This window comes from Lampetra fluviatilis, chromosome 4 (assembly GCF_964198595.1).
Source record: "Lampetra fluviatilis chromosome 4, kcLamFluv1.1, whole genome shotgun sequence".
NCBI lineage: Eukaryota > Metazoa > Chordata > Hyperoartia > Petromyzontiformes > Petromyzontidae > Lampetra > Lampetra fluviatilis.
The window spans coordinates 19,952,353-19,972,928 of record NC_136278.1 but is presented as its reverse complement, the minus strand read 5'-3'; the positions used below and the strand labels follow the sequence as shown (position 1 = coordinate 19,972,928).

General features: G+C 44.3%; 2 protein-coding genes across 3 annotated transcripts in view; one reads left to right on the top strand and one right to left on the bottom strand.

Annotated features, from left to right (window-relative positions):
- LOC144931639 (stromal membrane-associated protein 1-like) overlaps nt 1–15,833 on the bottom strand; it is a 38,651-nt gene extending 22,818 nt beyond the window's left edge. Inside the window, exons 1-7 of one of the 2 annotated variants that reach the window (XM_078855741.1) lie at nt 15,480–15,833; nt 9,026–9,159; nt 7,925–8,010; nt 6,601–6,679; nt 3,946–3,990; nt 2,411–2,479; nt 554–656 (exon numbers count right to left, since the gene is read on the bottom strand). In XM_078855741.1, coding sequence (XP_078711867.1) covers nt 554–656; nt 2,411–2,479; nt 3,946–3,990; nt 6,601–6,679; nt 7,925–8,010; nt 9,026–9,159; nt 15,480–15,597 — 634 coding nt within the window. In that variant the 5' untranslated portion in view covers nt 15,598–15,833. The remainder of the gene's footprint in view (nt 1–553; nt 657–2,410; nt 2,480–3,945; nt 3,991–6,600; nt 6,680–7,924; nt 8,011–9,025; nt 9,160–15,479) is intronic. The other variant, XM_078855742.1, reaches the window with a different exon arrangement.
- A 331-nt stretch (nt 15,834–16,164) lies between these two features.
- LOC144931638 (chymotrypsin-like elastase family member 2A) overlaps nt 16,165–20,576 on the top strand; it is a 36,513-nt gene continuing 32,101 nt past the window's right edge. Inside the window, exon 1 of the mRNA XM_078855739.1 lies at nt 16,165–16,195. The gene's annotated coding sequence lies outside the window, so the exon portion shown is untranslated. The remainder of the gene's footprint in view (nt 16,196–20,576) is intronic.

Sequence of the window (20,576 nt, the reverse complement as noted above, 5' to 3'; positions counted from 1 at the left end):
CACTTACATCAACCAGCAGCATTTGTTTAAGAAAACATGCTCCTGGTAAAAATAAGCAATCAAATTCTAAGCATTTGATTGAACCAAAGGGCAATCAAATGCTGTTTCATGGAAGTCTGGAAAGGTCAATAAGCTAACAGATTAAGACGCATTTTATTTTATATATAGGAACACAAAAGACATCTATTTATTTTATTTACTTCCAAATTGATTGATGAAGCCTATGGAAGTGTAGAGGTCATGCAGGGACATGCCAGGATTTAATGTAGGGGTCACGAAAGGGGCGTGAAAGAGGGGATAGGCGATTGGTGGGGGGGGGGGCAACCCAAAACAATCAGATTGGCGGGAAAGAGGAAGAGAGGATTTATAAAAAGATGTGGCACCAAGGCGAGGGGCTTTGGGAAGAAAAGGCTGAAGTCAACGAGCGCTCATACCCTGCAAGCATCCGCGCTGTGCCTGCCCTACCCTACGAGTATTCATGTTGATCAAAACGGCAAAATACCCTTGCCAGGACAACTCACGTGGACTCCCTTTCAGAAGTTACAATACTTACCCAAGCCGAGAAGGTCCACAGGAGGCTCAGCTGGCTTTGGTGGAGCTGCTGCCTTTGGTAAAGGAATTGGTGGCCGCTGCTGCTGCTGCTGCTCAGGAGACTTCTGAACCCGGAAGTGACAGCACAAGGAGAAACGGCCACTGATTAACACCAGCCCTAGCGGATACAACCAGCAATGCCAATTCTTTATCCACAAAGTTCTCGCCGAGTCTCAATACTTTTTTCAGAGGACTTGATTTAGATATTTTGTCATCACTAATAAGGTGTGTTTGGGAGCCATCCATTTAGGGGGAGTTAACCCAAATACGTACACTTGCGTATGGTGGGTCTACTGACAATGTACGTACACATAGGAAACGGGGGGGGGGGTGTGGAGCCTCAATAATAATATGTCTATATTGGCCTTCAAATTAGTTATTAATCTTTGATCGTTTCTGTGTGGATTAAATATCGGCCATTCTATAGAATAAGGGGGGGGGGGTGCGTCAAGCGTATGTACGCAGGTGTGGGGGGGGGGGGTAAAAAGTAACGTGCGTACAGGGAGGGGTCAAGTTTTGCCAGATTTTTGAAGAACGTACTAAATGGATGGCCCCTTAGCTTGCAGAAGGAAATCAGAGAACCAGGAGAAAATCCACCGTGCGTACTAGGAGTAACACACCGTCTGCCAGTCATAGGGGTTGTTTGACCATACTCCACCTCATTGGTCATTGTGGGTTGATGAGAGATATATTATTACAGATATTGCTCCCCACTCACGTTAGCAGTGTCTAGGAATCAAACTCAGGCCTCAGGGTTTGTAGCGTAGAAAAAACTATTGTGGTACTGTTCCCCTGGGAAATTCATATTGTTGTCCGAACACACTCCAAAAACATGGTAAGTGTTAAATAATATACGGTATTCTCAATTTTTATTACACCCAAGTCGGTGCCCTGAGCCGGCAGTGCTGAGATCTTGGGTTTCACATCCCAGACCGCAACTTCAAATCTTGTGTGCGTGGTGGTGCCAGCCCAGTCACCAATGACAGCACAATGCACAAGGTCAAGAGTTAATCACAGCCACTGCTGCCAATCCTACCAAACACTGTCATCGCTTCCTGCCTTCTGCTAGATTTTTGAGCCACTGCAGTCGACACATAACCACCAATATCTGCTATTTTAGTTTCATCAACACCATCTGGATTAAGGTCTTCCTCTTGGTCACCCCCCCCCCACCTCTGGCTGCCTTCCCGATTAAATCTATTACTCTCACTTTGCACTAACAGACCTAGATATAATGTTTTTTTAAAATAAAATCTCTTGGTGTGTTTTCAACAGAGAAGACAGAGAGTGAAGCACTCACGTGTCTACACAGAAGACAGCACAAACCAGCACTTGAGATACAAGACATTCATGAACGAGATGTATTGGGTTATGGCCTGTGAAATAACTTCCCAGTCAAACAATGAAACACGTGTCTCTGTGGTGACAACCATAATGAAGGCCAAGTGTTATGCTCATTGTGTAACACAATACGCTGAGTGCAAAAACAAAACTGCATATCCACACAAACTTCCACATGTGGCCACTTGCATTGTGTAGACTCTTACGCGCACACACAATGGTGCACGGTTGTGTGTAAATGATAAAGAAAACTGTACAATGGCAAAACAACACACGTGTAAACAAGTGGGCACACAAATGCTATATCAGCTGCAGTTTGCTTTACCTGATTTCATCACCACTGCAAGTTCCTGTTCAGCCACTAGCACCAGCACAATGTAAACCACAGCAATGCCTTTGCCTCTCGAGCTTGTAACAACCTCTACAGTACATATCTCATCTCTAAGGTAACTGCTTTAACAGTGTCCCCCAGACTCACGGCTTTGGGTTTGCCGAGGGGAACTGGCTTCTCCTTTTTCTTCTCTTCCACCCGTTTGTCCTTCTCCTTCTGTAGGAAATAAGGCAAGTGTCACGTAAGCCACTGGAGCTATGCAGTTTTAAATCTAGATTGAAAACGAATTTCTTTAAAACTGCTTTTTGTGTTCAGTTATCCTTCTCCCGCACCTACAATTAGCACAGTTGGCTACATACGGTGCAAAATAATTTCAACATACATACATATGTAAGATGCACACAATACATATATGCGAAGCAACGGCACTTACAAGTCACTGACCATTCTTAAGCCACTGGTATACGAGTGACCACAAAAGAACACTTAATTTGGATTGCTATATTTAATCTGCGGTGAATCACACAAAACACTTAATCAGCTTCAGTAAGTGAAATGATAGTCAAATGTAGATCGACAAAGTTGCTTTACATGTTGCTTTCTTAGCATGTTTATATGTTGTGAAAAAGAGGGTCATATAAATCAGGGAAAAATGCAAATCAGAGACAGCATCCAACTGTTGGGAAAATGTAACCGAAAAAACAATTCGTTCTAAGCTTGTATGGATGGGCAAAGGATCTGTGTAATACGTAAAGTTTTAGCTTTGTTAATGATAATCCAAATACTTTAAAATTATGATCAAGCAAGGGACCATACCGTGGCATATGGACATCTGTGATGTCACCAGAGTGCTCTAATGTTATCATATTTCTTATCATTAAGGAAACCTGTAACTTTTATTGGAGACAGCAGGACACACAGCATATGTAGGCATCGACAAGCATTTGCTTTTGAGTTACATCTCCTCTGAAGAAAAGTATGTGAGCTTCAACGAAACACATCGATAGACGGGATGATGAGCTACGGACAAGAGTGAATTTAGAACGGCAGCCAAAGGAGAGAATGCACTCAAAAGGATGAACAAAGATGAGATCAGTTCATGTGCATGAGTAAAATGGAGTGTGGCATCACATTTGAGATGGCAATATAGGGTGGGGGATGGCCTTGATCCAGCAGTGGTTAAACAATGGCTGGTGATGATGATATGCTACAAGTGGCATTATTTAAACATTATGATCTGTGGAATTGTGGTCAGAGCTCTTGAATCGCAATTGGAAGTCAGATGGTGTCTCATATCCTTTGACGGACCCCAACCAGTTGTGGAAATCCCACATTTATAGCGGAGGCCAGTCTAGAGGGAAAACATGGTTGACTTCCTTTAGCAGTACTGATTCTTTTTTTTTCATCCTGGGAGATATAATGTTCTGAGTTGCAACCCCAAACCAGGATTTGAACTTGCAACTTTTCAACTTGAGTCAAGTCCCCTGCCCACAGTGCCACTTGGCCAAATAAGTTCTGGTAAATATTTTCATGCAAGCATAGCTAGCATGAAAAAAACCTAATCCAAATACGTTTTTTTCATGTTTCTAAAACAAACAAATGTATGAATTCCCAGCCGTTTACATAGCAGGACATGCACCGTTCAGTTTTTCAGTGGCTTAAATAGGGAAGGGTGACAATACCTCCACTCGGCTCTCTCCTGATAGTGACGCCGAGGAAGCCGAGGACTGTTTGCGAGAGAAAGGCGCACATTTGTCACGCATGGCGCATGGCGCGCGTAGTGAACACTAAACATGCACAAGGCTACTAAAAGTCCCAGTTTGACTGGGACTGCCCCTATTAGTCGGAAGGCTGTTCGAGTGTCCCCAATCTTTTGAAAAAAATCATGTTTTCGCCTCTACTAAATATTTTTGGGCTTCATGCTCGACTGCCAATCGGGGGCAAACGACGGAGCTACCTGAGCAGTGATTAGGATTTACAGAGACGTAGACAGGGCTCATCATGCATCCCGGTCAAGCTTCCCGGAAAATTTGGAAGCTTTAATGACAAAGGCAGCCATATAAAGAAGAAAAGTACTGGCAGTGTTGAGTGCTATGCTAATGCAACAGGATGGGTCTCACTGTGGTTAGACTCACAATTGAAAGCGTCTCCCGTTAAACGATGGTACTCGAGCCAGTGGGGTAAATAATGGTGGTGGCTCGTTTGAACAGGGAAAGTTTGACATTTTTGAAGCAATTAATCACAAAAGTAATTTTTTTATAAAATTACATTATTTTGAAAACATTCAGCTATGTTACACAAAAAACCTTAATAAGTAAGCCATGATGAGAGACTGGTAACTTTTCAAAAGTAGCCTTCTCTCAGCACAAGTGTAATGACAGGCAACAAAGCCAACAGATTTGGTAACAGGTTCCAATTACCCAGACATAGAACTGAAAAATGAATTTAAACACATCTCTTCACATCGTACCTGTCACACCAGGGCACAGTTTTAATCAAGCAAGTCCAGTTGAGCACCACAACATTTATGTTTATAGCAACCGCTGCGAGCTGCGCAGGTGCCGGCCTAGCGTGACGCTGCTGGCAGCCAATGTTCTCAATTCAATTGGAATGTTTTATTTACTGAGTCCACCAAGATTCAGTATTTTTCCAAAATTATACAGCTTGGCACCCAAAATTAAATAGGTAGTTGCATTAATATACAGTATTAGGTGTAGACACTGACCTACCACCACAGGAATGTGGAATTTCCATCAGAGGCTCAAGGCTAAGAACGGAGTTGAACAATGCCCAACCCTCGCTTGAGTTTGGAAAGACACTCTTAGCATTATCTACAAATAAACTTCAGCGAGGAAACTGACCCACACATGGTTACAACACTAGAAATTATCTGCAAGTTTTTCCGGGCGGCTGTGGCAGGAATTGAACCATCAGACATGTTTACTCTGGCTCAGTGGCAAGTTCTGTACACTTATGACACACAGCTGCCTGGTAGGGTGGTATTAATCTATACATGGGGAAAAAGCAGAAAATGACATTTCAGCACTGGCAGAAAACGAGAGCGCCGGTTTATGTCAGTCCTTCAAGGCAATTGCTTTATCTATCACTATGTTCAGAAGAGCAATCACTATCTATCACTATGTTCAGAAGAGCAATCACAGATGTGCCAACATCCCATTAAAGGTACCATATACACATGTATTCATGTTTTGACTTACAACTTTCGTGACTGCAGGAATACATATTCTATGGTTCTTTCGGTAAAGTCACGTAGATATAAAAAAATTACAATAAAATAATAAAGTGAATAAAAAATACATCTTTATTCAATTTTTCATTTTTATTAAATAAAGTGAATACAAATACATCTTTATTCATTTTATTTTCATTTTTATTAAATAAAGTGAATACATTTTTTTTTCACTTTCTTTTAATTTTTATTATTTTATTGCTATTATTTTTTTTCTATCTATGTGACTTTACCTAAAGAACCATAGAATATGTATTCATGTGTTTGTCGCGCTAAAGCTTAGTTGGCTCATTACGTCAATGCATTCTATATTCCCCATTCCAGTGCACTCATCGAGTGCCTCTAGAGCACCCGTGTGACCTTGTACAGCATGCCACGTCCCCAGCAAACATGCTTTCATGTGCCTTTCTCAATCACAGAGACACGTGGAGGATGAACAGCGTTCAGCTTAACACGGATTACTGGATATTTGAACTGAAAATAATTTGGTCCTATAGCATAACTCACAAATCTTATCAACAATTGAAAGTTTAAAAATTCCAATTCAAAGTCTAGATATTGCTCTGATCAAATGAGCAATGGGGCAGCACCAATGTCATTGGAAGCCCTGAATCAGTGGTGGAAATACATTCCCATGTGAGGAGCCAGAATCACCTTCGAACAACCACTGTTATTATGTCTGGGGAAAGTCAAAAGCACAGCCACCATGCAGTGCGTTGTCAGACTTCCCTTGAAGTGGCAGCATCGTTGCACCCCATGCGTCCTCTCTACTGTAGCCTGCTTGTCAGTACTCATTACCATTGCACTGTTTGCCTAACAAACAAGTGGCTAAGCTTGGCCATATTGACCCAGTGAATATGAGAGCTTGATAAACACACAAAAATGCAGAGCCTCAAGTATTCTGCTTGTGTGTAAACTCCCACAAGAACTTTGAAACTGCACAGGAGTGAAGTTATTGCTTGTACGCTCTTCAGTTTACAGTAATTATTGTCTGGGCGACCAAAAAAATATCGATTCTGTCGATCTGTATGCCAAGGACAAGTAGGTTGAGAATAAATTGGATTTTTGCGATCTTACTATTACTGACCTTAAGAGCATTAATGTCCAAACTTTTGTCCATGTACTTTTTCTTTTCATACTTGTCTCGGATGAAAATCTCGACGGCACTAAATTGTAGGTTAGCGGTTAAGGGTTGCCAAGATAGACACTGCCAGTGTGTAAATACTTTTACAAAACAGTAATTCCAACACAGAGCAGTAAACACAAAACATTAGTAAATTATTCAGAAAACATGAATATCTTCTTATATTTAAAACCATCTTTTAAATATTTAATGTAGAACACGCCTAAATGTGAACGGTGACTTCATTTGCTAAATGACACGAAAGGTGCTGAACAGGCACTCGTGCGTGTATGCCTGCATTCGTGAGCGTATGCAATTAACAGGCAACGCATTCGCGCAGTGGTAAAGCGCATTCTCTATGAACCCCAATGGCCAGAGTTCGATTCCCTGCCAATGCTAACATCAGTGGTGAGTGATATCCGAACCAGTCCTGGCTACCCCACCACATAACTGACCTTCATGGTTAAGTATGGTCAAACAACCCCCGTGACTGACATGGCACAGGGAAGCCTTCATCCAGAAGCACTTGGACCAATAACTATCAATTGATATTTAATTTAATTGACTAAATATAAAAAATCGCACCATATATTACCGTGCTTAGAGTGATAGACTCGTATTTGGAAGGTCACACATTCAAAATTCAGATCAGGGAACAATTCAACTCATCATCCCCCTCAAGGATGCATAATGAGAATCACTTTTTAGTCCTCAGCATAAAAATGTGCATTCTCAGCAAATGGTTCAGGGCCAACAAAGGAGATGAGCACCACCCCATTGCTTGTTTGAGCAGCTAGACACAAATTTGTGCCTACTTTATTGACCATCATGCAGAGATGAGCTGAGACGGCATCTGTCCTCAACTCAACATTTTCCAATTGTGAGTCCAGAACTCTACTCAGTGTAACGTTGCATAATCCGAGGATTTTTATCTATGAGGTTTAAGAGCTTCAAATCAAGATTGAGGTTTAAGAGCTTGACTTGCCAGGAAACGGCCTTAGGAGTGTGTACTCCTACAAAATGCTGCCATGCATTATTATTATCATCATTCGTAATGACAAAATGTCAGGACTAAAGCATTGGTGTCCAGCTTCTAGGGAAACAAGCAGTGAGCATGCCGAATACGATTAACGTTGCAGGCATTTGTGCCCAAACGCATAGTGAAAGGTGGCGGGGGGCTAGGAAGGCAGGGCTCGCGTCAACCGGTAATCCTGTAGGGACAATGCGACAGCTTAGTCAGTACATAAACAGCAGCAACATTTCTTCAGCCGGGCCGGGCAAAGGATACTGGTCGGACTGCGGCCTCCTGAAGCTGTCTGGCAGGTTGGCCTCGTACAGACGTCGTGCTTTCCTGTTGCCCATCTCTTGAATGTTCTACCGTGCATGCGGAACACACAGCGCACCAGTTATAATGCATCGAACATCCTCTTGGGACAGTGAGTGATTGACAATCCTCTCCCGGAATTTGTTAAAGTCATTCGTCGATGACTGGAGGCTCATCTGCAGGCATGTGATGAGTCATCCAATTACATTTATGGAGCTGTCACAAATTCGAGACATGACTCGAGTGAAGAATAACATGTTTATTTTACGTTGTCTACAGTCTCATGCATTGTCTGCTTCATATTCTCTCTCATTTCCTCTATTCATATACGATTAGTTTTATTAGCACAAATGCATAATTAAAAAATAATCAATTCTTATGCACACCATTCAATGCATGCATTGTGAATGGAAGTTGTGATGTCATATTTTGTGTCATGTAACACCAAAACCAAAATTATATATTTTTTCTGTATTATGTACTGTACACAAACAATAACAACAACTGCCATTCACCACTAAGTGATTGTGCCAGGCCTTATGCACTTTACACAAAAAACACAGTATGATACACATTAGCAAGCACTTACCAAAGAGCACAACAGTGCACAGGCAGGCAAATTAAAGCACCTTTGAGATTGTTAGGGTTCAACATTAACACTCAGATCAAAGCACTTTCAGGATTCTTAGAGAACATTAATGTCTGAAGCTCACGAGGCCAAACCAATGCATCTTCAAGACCCTCAGAATTCCATTCTAATGCTGGTGGCTTGGCTAAATAATGAAAATATTTACGATTTTTTAGGGTTCATTGTGAGATAGATAGAATAAGACCCTTAGCATTCGGTTCAAAAAGCCAAATGAAGGCCTTCAAAATATTTACTAATGATGAATACCTGTGGCTCAGGAGCCAGTTTGAAGCATATCATTAGCCGCGGGGAGGCAGTGAGTGAAACATGGCTGAGCGTGTTTCTCTGGTTCGGACAGCATTTGTCCTCCAGTCTCTCCCCCCAACACCGAGCGTATGCAGCAGACACCGTGGTTGCAGCAGCTTGGAGGCACCTACCTGGATCTGCTCGGGCGTCCACTGGTCGAGATTGACAGACTTCACGCGCGAAATGTGCACGCCCAGGTTGCGGTGGATGCCCGCACAGCGGATGCACACGAACACGCCGAGGTTCCACGATGCCCACCTGGGACCTGGGCAACCGGAGAGCGCTCCCAGTCAGGGTGGCCACACACACCACGGTGGTCACACGCCTCGTGCTCAACTCAAAGTGAATGTGAGATCTGCCACAGTTGCGAGACGTTAACTACCATGCCTGGTATACCGGTCGTGGGTTTGATCCAGACCCTCGTGCTTGTATATTTGGAGTGTTCTCCCCGTGGTTGCGTGGTTTTCCCTCCACATTTAAAAATATGCGTTTAGATTATTTGGCTGCCATGAATTTCAGGTCGCATTTGGAAAAAAATGCTATATAGCTCAGTCGGCCTTACACCTGCTAAAATATTTTTGTTTTAATGCGTACCTTACATATAGTTTGGGTGTAAAAAAGCATAAATTCGTTCATGAAGTTCGATTCTTGAGAGGCGGCTGGGTGGCTTATGTTAAGAGAGATGAATCGTCACTGTGATATCCTGAGATGGAATCGGAGTTTCAGATGCCTGTGGTTAAATTACATTTTCAAGTATCGTGAGTTTGTAGTATTAGTCGAGTCACCAAAAGCAGCACAAACATCTAATTAAATTGTATTTGCCACTTAGTTTGACTACATTTCAGCTTTACAGAATTTTAAATGTCCACTTGACTGCCATGCGACTCAGTCCTCTGTTGTAGGGAAAGTGGGACAGTACTGTCCCCTAGCACGGATAAGGTAACTTGAAGGGATCTCAGTAGTTCTGCAAAAATCTGCTTCAACATGCCATTCCGTAACAAAGGGTGATATTCTACTTATGAGAGTTCAAAGTGGGGTCAATTCTGGACGTGTTTAGAAGCTCAGAGATTAGAGTGCTAAGCAGAGACTCTAAAATGCTAGATTATAAATCCAGGAAGCCACCTGTGATTAAACGGGGTTCTGAACTTTCCATAGGTTGATGGTTTTGGTAGCCATCTTAAAGTAGAAGACTAGGTCATAATTGAATTAATGGTTGTGGTGTATGTGAAGCATACAATTTATTCACATTGCTTAACAGAAACACATTACTCAGGGCAGCAAGTTGAACGTTTGCCAAATAAAATAAAAATTAGGTCTTTGTGGAAAGTTCCCACTGCATTGTTTCTCCTTGTCGAGGCACCACAGTAAAACTTAGCAAAATAACGAGTTTAATATGTTCGCTACTTGCCCCTACAAGAAATTGAGAAAATATTCACACACAACACCTTCATTGTGCCATACCTTCTAAACTGCAGGTTCAGTTATACTGTACTAGCTTTACTACCCGGCTTCGCCCGGGACTTGGATTCTTGTCGTGGATTAATACACGGCCTACGCGGTGGGTGGGGAGGGGATGCGTGACGTCAACAGGCACACTGCGTGACGCTGCCGCATGCGGGTGACATCACAAATGTGACGTCACCGCTCACTTGCTGTGCAAAATCTATCCATTATTGCACCTCCCCCCCCAAAATACAAAAGTCTATTTTATACATGTTGCATTGTGTACAGTCTGGAAGCTACCCACATGCCACATTTCAAGTTTGTTGCATGTCGAGAAGTATGCTAAACATTTCGAAAAGACACACATTCACAAATTTCCCTTTTATATATATAAGATAGTATAAACGTTTAAAGATTACACACAGGACGTATTATTTAACTGTACACACACTCGCCATATACAGTACTCCATTAATTCATTATGATTCAATGTTTGGAGTGGGAAACTTCACCTTCCCATAGCAATGACAATTTATTGTAATGACACTACAATTGCAAAACAAAGCATTGCCTTGCTATAAACTTGCATGACAAAAGCAAGTTTCGGGCCACACCACCCACCACTGATGTGTAATTCTGGTCTTAGCAGGTGCTTGCTAAAAATAGTTCAAATTAGCCATCAACACTTCACATGGCCTCGAAGTGCACCTAGTTTGGCATAAACGCCGTGGTGACGTCAACTGACACTTAATGGTGAATGGCGGCTGTTGTATCTGTATGCTCCTGTACATTTCCTGTGCAATGGTGCCAAAATATGCGTGTGGGAGTCCATATCCAGTGGGATTCTGCCCTCCAATATATATTGCACACGTCCTGTGCCACATGAGCATGGGAGCAAGCTTTATAAGTGTGTGGGTGTTCGGGGAACGTTGCTGTGTTGGTTATCGCACTGTACAATAACCTCAACAACCCAGGTTTGATTACGATCTATAAATACCAATCAATATCTGAATCTATTTTTGGCTTTAACTACATTATGTAGTATGGTTAATATCAGAAAAATTATATTAAGGTGGCTGGGCATGCCCAGTTGCTAGTTGCTGGACAAAAGGAAAGCTGAAAGTTTAACTATTGCTTACTGGCCAACTGAGCCCAATTGTCATGAAAATGAACACTTCATTTCTAGGAAGTCAACAGTAGCAATCCTATGAGGCATTGTAACCAATTTCCACAAAAGGAAATTAGGAATTTTTAACGCTGGCTTAGGACATCCAACGTGCCCCCCCCCCCCCCCAATTTTTCTTTTGAACAGGGTCTTTAATGTGAAGAGCACGCGTCCTCACCAGGCTACAAAGGGATAGTTTGCCTTTGTGCGCTGAGGGAAGAAGCATGAAGCCCCCCCAGGCAGTGTCAACGCAAATTAAAGGCGCGTCAGCTGTTTTGCGAAATGACTACTTGGCAAGCGGAAATGCGTGCGCGCAACATGCCGCGTCAACTGCAGCGGTGGCACTCTGGAGGCGCGTCACGCAACACGCCGCATAAGACAGTGGACGTCCATCATCGCCGCCCAGCCACACAATGCATCTTGTCGTGCTAGACTTGTCTTGCACAAATTAGTTCAGGATACAGAGATCACCACAACCAATTATGTCGATACGCCAAGCTTCCCACCTTGTCATATCGCATGGCTGTTTCATTCATGATCCAACCTCCTAGGGTAGTTTTTGTATAAACCCAATAAACATTTACAATCTGAATGTTGTTGATTTACTCAAGACACCAGAGTGCTGTACTAGCAACGCATTGGCATGTTCTGTTTACGTGACAAAGCTTACTAATTTGCTGTGTCGGGTGGTGGCGGTTTTAATGACATTTATATTTATGCGATCTAACCCAAAAAAAACCTGTATTATGGATATTGGTGGCGCAAGCCTACGTGTTAAACTGGCAACCTTTTGTTGGCACCCTAATATCCATTTAAGTAACCTGTCTTCATAATAAATACAGCACGTGTTCCTCCTACATCACAACCACCTCTTCCCGAATAAGTCCATAAGACCTTCCTCAACTCTCCATTCTGAACTTTCAAGTTACTTACTCGATCATAAAAAATATATATCTGAAAGGTGTATCTGTAATTTGCCGCGGGAAGAGCCCACTGCGATATATACGCAACTCCAATAAGGGAAATGTTTTCCTTCTAATAGTCTCAGGATGCACGGATGGATTTATAATGCTTAACTTAAAACTTAAATAATGACGGTTGTGTCATGGGGATTGTTCAACCAAGCACGGGATAGTCGTAACCATCTCCACTGTTGGCTCTAAGCCAGTGGTTGAAATTCACCACTACTATAACAGGGGCTAGCGTCCCTAAAAGTGTGATACTCATTCCATAAAGGGATGATAAGCCGAGGCAACTCCCAACCGGGACTTTAACCTGACAGGTCTTCTAGTTGTGATGTCTTCTGCCACTACACTTAAGTACTTCGAAATGTTCACGTTGTATTGTTGTTAGCAAATGTGATTAAGACACAGTATTTTAATTTCTATTGTGTTCCCCTTTTGTGTTTGGTTTGGATTATGTTACTACCCGTGCCCTTTTACTTTTGTCTTCTCGATTCCATTATTTAGGTCTCACAACAGATGTGCATGTCAGTGGACTCTCTCCTGGTTAAATAAAGATCTTAATATTCTGTAGTGGATCTGCCTTAGGTAACCTTATTTCACTAAGTGCACAGGTGATACAATTTGATGACACTGAATAACTCCCACTGGAATTTGTTAAAATAATTGTGTGCACTAACATACTTGCCTTGGCATTATTACATTGATTATGTGTGTAAATCACATTCGCTGAGCACACATCAAATTTCCCAAAACGAAAAACGGCCAGGGAATGTACTGTCATGCACCAAGCTAGCAGGACACAGCATGGATGAGGGTAATAGTTAATCTAGCACGACGAGTCTTAGACGCCAGTGGAGATATCAGGGTGCATGTGCGTTTAATCTCAACCTGAGCTGTCTCTAGCATGGTAAGAAGACACCTCTGTGGATGGACAGGGTCCACTGCCCACCTCAGGCTAACATCTAAATGCAATAACAGAAAAAGTCAAAACTCGGAAAAGCAACATGATGTAATCATACATAATAAAGGGAAATTTGTGAATATGTGTGTCTGTTCGAAATGTTTAGCATACTTCCCGACATGCAAAAAAATTGAAATTTTGCATGTGGGCAGCTTCCAGACTGTACACAATGCAAAAAGTATAAAAATAGACGTTTGTATTTGGGGGGGGGGGGGGGGGCGCAATAATGGATATATTTTGCACAGCAAGTGAGCAGTGACTCCACATTTGTCATGTCACCCGCATGCGGCAGCGTCACGCAGCGTGCCTGCTGACGTTACGCAGTGTGCTTGCTGACGTCCCCCCCACCCTCTGCGTAGGCAGTGTATTAATCCAAGTCTCGGGCGAAGCCGGGTTGTAAAGCTAGTTATACATAATTCCCGCCTCCGCGTTAGTGTTTTCACATCCCCAATTTTAACCCTACCGCGCTATTGGTGTCACATTAATTTGGAACTGTCACAGAACAGTGCAAACCCACTACGTTTGAGAATGGACCAACGAAGCGGATGTCACAGAACTACCTCTGAGCGATATCTCTGAACAGTCAATCATAATTGGGCTGTGATCATCAACTCAACAGTTTAAAATGCAGTTTAATCACAGGTGGCTTGTCTGGATTTTGACAAAGATTCTCAAAAGTGCCAACTCAGCATTCGGTCCTCTTGAGGCACTCAGCCACCTCACCCTCCCCCCTCTTATATGTCAGCTCCTTCTTACTCAACAACATTGCCAATGCACATTACCTACTTATTCCACTACATACGCGGCTGATGTGAACAGCTTAAGGGTATTGAGCGAAGGGTAACCTTAGCTATCACGCTTACCCCAGCCATAACCCCTATTCCCAGTTCATGCCTGTCATGTTAATAATAAAAATAAAACATCCGACAAGGTTACGAAAACGGATTAAAAATTCGTTAAACATAAAGAAAAATACAGAATAACGCAGTGAGATTGCTGTTTCAGACATCTCTTTACAATGATGTAATTCTAGCCTCTCGATTGAATGCAGAACTGGTCCAGTTTAGCGAAGCACAATGGGTTCCGTATGTTTGAACACAGGACATCGCGTGCAGGCATGAGATACACCACGAGTTCTGCGTCGAGGAGAGAACAATTAATCTCCATTCGTGCCCAATACTCCCTAAAGGACAATCACTGGCCAGAGCGAAGGACTTTCATTTTAGAACCTGGTTCCCAGGTTAAAGGGTTCTGTTTCGAATTGGTTTTGGGTTTGATCCCTGTGCCTAGAATTAGCGCGTTAACCCATTGGATAACTCGGGTCAGCTCTTTAAATCTTGGTTCAACTGTTCAGTTTGTGGGTAACCTGGGTTTGGGGTTTATCATTTGAGATTTGAGTAAAGCTCGCTATCCCTATCTTGATTTGATCTTGATTTGAAGCTTTCGTGACCGCAGGAATCCATACTCTTTGGTTCTTTCGGTACAGTCGCTCTCCCAATTAATAAGCCTCCATCTCAGCCAGTCTCTTGTTTCCGTCTCTCTCTTCCCGTCCCCAATCCCCCCTCCTCCCTCGGTGACTTGTGTCTCACCATATCCGCATCCCCTACCCCTCTGTCTATAGAGTTCTACTTTCCTCTGCCCTCTCGTGCCACGCCAGTTTAATTACCTGTTATGTCCCAGTCTCCTTGTCCCTTTACCCTGTCTCGTCTCACATAATCATATTATCCCGTCTCACGGTCACGCTTTTCCGTCACTCCATCAGCAATCACCCTACCTCAGTCATTCGGGCTCTCTTAATTCATGTTCTCTCGTTTCCCTCCGCTCTGTCCGCCCACCTCTCGTCTGCCCTTCCTTCGAGTTACCTGTTATCCCAAATCGTTGTCCCTCTGTCCCGTAATCTTAGCATCTCCCTATCCCCAATCTCCCTACACTGCTTGTTTCCTGCCTCCCCCGTACCCCTACTACATCCTCTCTCCCTGTCTCTTTTCTCCCTGCCACCAAACCTATCACCGATGTCCCCTAGGCCCCGGGTGTGTCCCCGTGTCCCGCACCTTTCGCCTCGCAGTCGGCGCAGTACTTATTGTCCTCTTCTCGCAGCATCCCCACGAGCAGAGCCTGGTGCTGTTCATTCTGCTTTAGCGCCTTCTCGCGCTCCGAGCGCGTCGTCATCTTGCCCTTGGAACGGCGTTTACCGCGACCTCAGCTTAAATCGGCGATAACTCGCGATTGCGACGACGGGGCCCCGGGACAACGAGGGCTGTCCGCTGTGTTCTCGACGTGGTGGTGGTGTTGGTGGAGGGGGAAGAGATGCGGCGGCGGCAGCAACTTGAGGCTGCGTCGGGCGGAGCCGGCGAGGACGTGAATATGGTGCGGCCGTCGATTGCATTTCCCACAGCCGATGGGCGCGGACTGTTTAAAAGAGGGGGGCGGGTGGGAGGGGCGCGCGCGGCGCCATGTTGGGTGGGGTCGGGGCAGGCGACACAACAGGCCGCCGTGATGACGTCAGGGGGAGGGAGGGGACTCCGTTTATGATGCGAACGCCCATTGGGGGTTGGGGAGGGGGCGAGGGGCCTTCCCTTTCCAACATGGCGGAAACCGCTTCAGTATCGCGCGCGTGTTTATGACGCGCATAAACGAGGCATAGGGAGGGGGGAGTTTTTTTTTTTCAGATTCGCGCTGTGATTGGTTAAGCGCGCGCTTGACGCGCCGCGGACCAATCGCGTTGCAAGACGGGGCGAGGTTGGCGCCTTGTCCGCGTGGGTAAAATGTAAGAGTTGTTGCAAGTGACGTTTGTGTTTTTTGTCGTCGATCCCGGTTCCTCGTGGATCCGCCGCGGACGTCAGAGGCGACGCTGCCCCAAACCGAATCGCCGTTGACGGTCGATGACTCGACAAAGGCCTTTGACGAATAGGAACAATTGAACCGCTTCGACTGCGGTTGTTGCGTGCGTGACGTCATGTCGCCATTTCCGCGCATTGTCGTGGAAGTGATCCGTGGCGTCACTTGAAATGTAATTGCCCTATGGCATCACCACACAAACAACTGGCAATTACGTCATATAGTGGCCAGCTGGTAATTTACGTCACACGTGGCCACTATATAGTGACGCAAAATTAGTGATAATTGTGTCTGGTATCACCAGCGTCAGACGAGAGAACGCCAAAAGACAATGATGCACTAACAGATTATTTATAGCTCGGGGTTCGCTACAAAAAGGGACCTTTTTGCCGGTATGAAAATATAACAATAGGTTGTATCCTTTCTGGCAATAGGGGCCGTCCATAAATGACGTCACGCGATGTTGGACGATTTTTGATCCCCCCCCCCTTCGTCACACGGCGTCACAAAAAGTCAGACCCCCCCCCCTCAAATATGATGTCACAAAGCTCTGCCCCCCTTCCCCCAAAATAAAACATGCTTCAAATCGCTTTAAACTATTGTCATTGTAGTGCGTATTTAATGTGGCGCTGCACTCTGATGTTGTAGGAGAAAATATTTATTAAAAAGTCTATTTCATTAAGTAGAACGTGTTGTCTATATTTATTTAAAGTTGCGAGTTTTGATGTGACGGTCACATTTCTCACCCCCCCCCCCTTCGTCACACATCGTCACAAATGTCTGACCTCCCCCCCCCCAGATGCGTGACGTCATTTATGGACGCCCCCTTATGGATGTTATTGGTCGCGAAAGCCAACGTGTTAAACTGACTGTGGGCTTCATCTTCTTGGTTCTTTCGGTAAAGTCATGTAGAAGGGAAGTAATAAAATAAACACGTTCCTTCGGAGTGGGCAGGTAGGAACTTGGTCGGACAGCGCATTCGTGCATGACAGACAGACAAATAATCCCTGGTGGGCAGTGTGGAACCTGTTGTTCGTACCTGTATGTATAAAAGATAACTTGACTTTAGGTAGCCAGGCAGACAGCCCCCTTAACTATTGCCCCCCCCTCCCTTAGGCCCCTCCCCCCTTAGACCCCTCCCCTGACCCCCTTTCCCATAGGCCCCTCCCCTGACCACCCCCCCATATCCTCAGGCCCCTCCCCTGACCCCCCTTCCCTTAGGCCCCTCCCCTGACCCCCCTTCAGTTAGGCCCCTCCCCTGAGCACCCCCCCCCCCCATATCCTTAGGCCCCTCCCCTGACCCCCCCCCCCCTCAGGCCCCTCTCCTGACTCCCCCCTTCCTTAGGCCCCTCCCCTGACCCTCCTCCCTTAGGCACCTCCCCTCTCCGTACCCGGCAGTATGTCTCCACCAATCAAAGAGCTGTTTGTAAGGTCTCCACCAATCAAAGAGCTGTGTGTATTATATATATATTTATTTATGCACGACAGACAGACAGTCAGACAGACAGACAGCTAAATAATCCCTGGTGGGCAGTGTGGAACATTGTTCCTCCCTGTATAAAAATATAACATAATAAAATAATTCTCACGACGTTTCGGCCACAACGCAAGCAGCCGTCCTCAGGTGAAAACCAGGTCTGTCGAGGCGACAGCGTCTGAATGAAACAGCACACGTGCTTGGAGCATATATATAAGCTGGGTTGGAAGGGGGGGAAAGGGCGCCTTGACAAAATAATTTGCATATCAATTGGAATTTAGCATATTGATGGGAAATGCAGGTATGTGATTAGTACTACTTATGCCCGTGCATTATGCAGGATTAGCAGCATCAAAGGGAGGGGATATGGGAAATGCAGGTATGTGATTAGTACTACTTATGCCCGTGCATTATGCAGGATTAGCAGCATCAAAGGGAGGGGATATGGGAAATGCAGGTATGTGATTAGTACTACTTATGCCCGTGCATTATGCAGGATTAGCAGCATCAAAGGGAGGGGATAGGGGTAGCATTAATAAAGGGAAGGAGTGTTAATAGTATGTAGGTGCAGTAACTAAAACCACCACGTAAACAACTAAAGTATAAAATACATAGTATCATCAGTATACTAAATATACTCTACAATAAGCTGAGTTACTAACAGTAAGTAATACATTACAATTCTACGTCGTAAAAAATATAATATGCTTCCATATAAACTTTATTCTCTTACATCACACGAGTCTACACCGTACTATATACTGCGTTCTTTGGAATGCCATAGACAAACCCAACATTAAATTATATACTGTATTGCTATAAACCACCCTAAAGCTTATACATTGTAATATTACACTATGTATTATTCTACCCACCCTAATGTATATCACACTGCTGTATATTCACTATACAATTACGATACTATATATTACTTTGTACATTGTATTAAGCATATAAATGTTACATTATTTGTTAGTACACACTGTACCATTGACCGTCGTGTGAAAGATACTAAGAGGAAGCAACGAAATATGTCAATGGGAGAGTAGAGAACGGAAAATTGCAGCGGAGCAAAGAATCCATTCCCTGCGGAGAATACAATGCCAGTGAGTGGAACGCGGTCTGAAAGTCACCGTAAACGTGAACACAATCAGTTAAGATCCGAAATGGTTTAGTACGTCCTTCCAATGATTGCTAAGCCAGAATCCATCTTCTCGGTGGAAATTGTCTCTGTGTTTGTATATGTGGATCGCCTCATGAACGAATCTCTCATGGTAGCCAGATGGCTTGCAGAGAACCTCTGTCTTGGAGAAGTCAATATCATGTGAGCCCACTGAATTGTAACAGTGATCTGCCACGGCTGAGGTGTTTGTCCTACCGTGTTTCAAGTTTGCTTTATGTTCACGGATGCGTTTCGAGACATGTCGTTTGGTTTCTCCAATGTAACTGCTACCACAGAGGCAACTTAGTTTGTAGACGCCAGGGTACTGTATGTCTGGAACCACATCTTTTACAGACGGGACCAGATCACGGATTTTATGTACTGTGTTGAATCGGACCTGGATCTTGTGTTTTATCAGGATTTTGGAGATCTTTTTTGTGACCCCAGCAATGTAGGGTAAGGTGATGGTCTTGAAAGGCTCCTCAACAGGATCCTTCTTGATGGTTGGAGTGATGGCTTTGCGGATTGTGTAGTCGGAGTAACCATTCGCCTTAAGAGATTGGCGTACGTGTTTGAGTTCACTGGCAATGTGTTCCTGGTCGGATATGCATTGGGCTCTATGGTATAGAGTCTTGATGAGGGAATTCTTCTGGGATGGATGGTGGTGGGACTCCGGTTTTAGGTAAGCATCCGTATGGGTGGCTTTCCTGTAGACAGAGTGGCTCATTGAACCATCAGGTCTCCTTTTAATTAGGACATCCAAAAAGGGTAGCTTGCCATCTTTTTCGACTTCCATGGTGAATCTGATGGCTGGGTGTATGGAATTGATGTGGTCGAGAAATTGGTCTAGAGCTGGCCGGCCATGTGGCCAGATGACAAAACTGTCATCTACGTACCTCTTCCATAAGGTCGGGTGTAGAGTGGCAGTCTGGATGGCGTCAGTCTCAAATGTTTCCATGAAAACGTTGGCTACAACCGGAGATAGGGGGGAGCCCATTGGGGTGCCCTCAGTTTGCTTGTAGAAAGTTCCATTCCAGGTGAAGTATGTATTGGTTAAGCAGTGTCTCACCAGGGGAGGTACCCCAGTATTCAGTCCTTTATGAACCAAGTCTTCAATGATTGCGATGGTGTCAGGTACACGAACTTTGGTGAATAAGGAAACCACATCAAAACTGACAAGCAGGTCGTCAAAAAAAAAAAAAGAGACCCCACCAAGAGCCTCGTCTCTAAAACCAACAAAATCGTTTCTGATTCAACCGCATTAATTGATCAGACCAAACAGTTCTCGTTGAAACCTTCTGCAGCCAGGCCACCAAGATTATATGGCTTGCCAAAGATACATAAAGAAGATACACCTCTTCGTCCCATTGTCTATACTATCAACTCCCCCACCTACAAACTGGCTCGTTTTTTGTCTGAAATCCTACGGCCTTTCATTGGAAAAAACACCTCTGCGGTACTAAACTCTACTTTCCTGGTATCGACAATCAAGGGGATTTCCCTGTGGTTTCCTTATTCACCAAAGTTCCTGTACCTGACACCATCGCAATCATTGAAGACTTGGTTCATCAAGGACTGAATACTGGGGTACCCCCCACTGGTGAGACACTGCTTAACCAATACATATTTCACCTGGAAGGGAACTTTCTACAAGCAAACTGAGGGCACCCC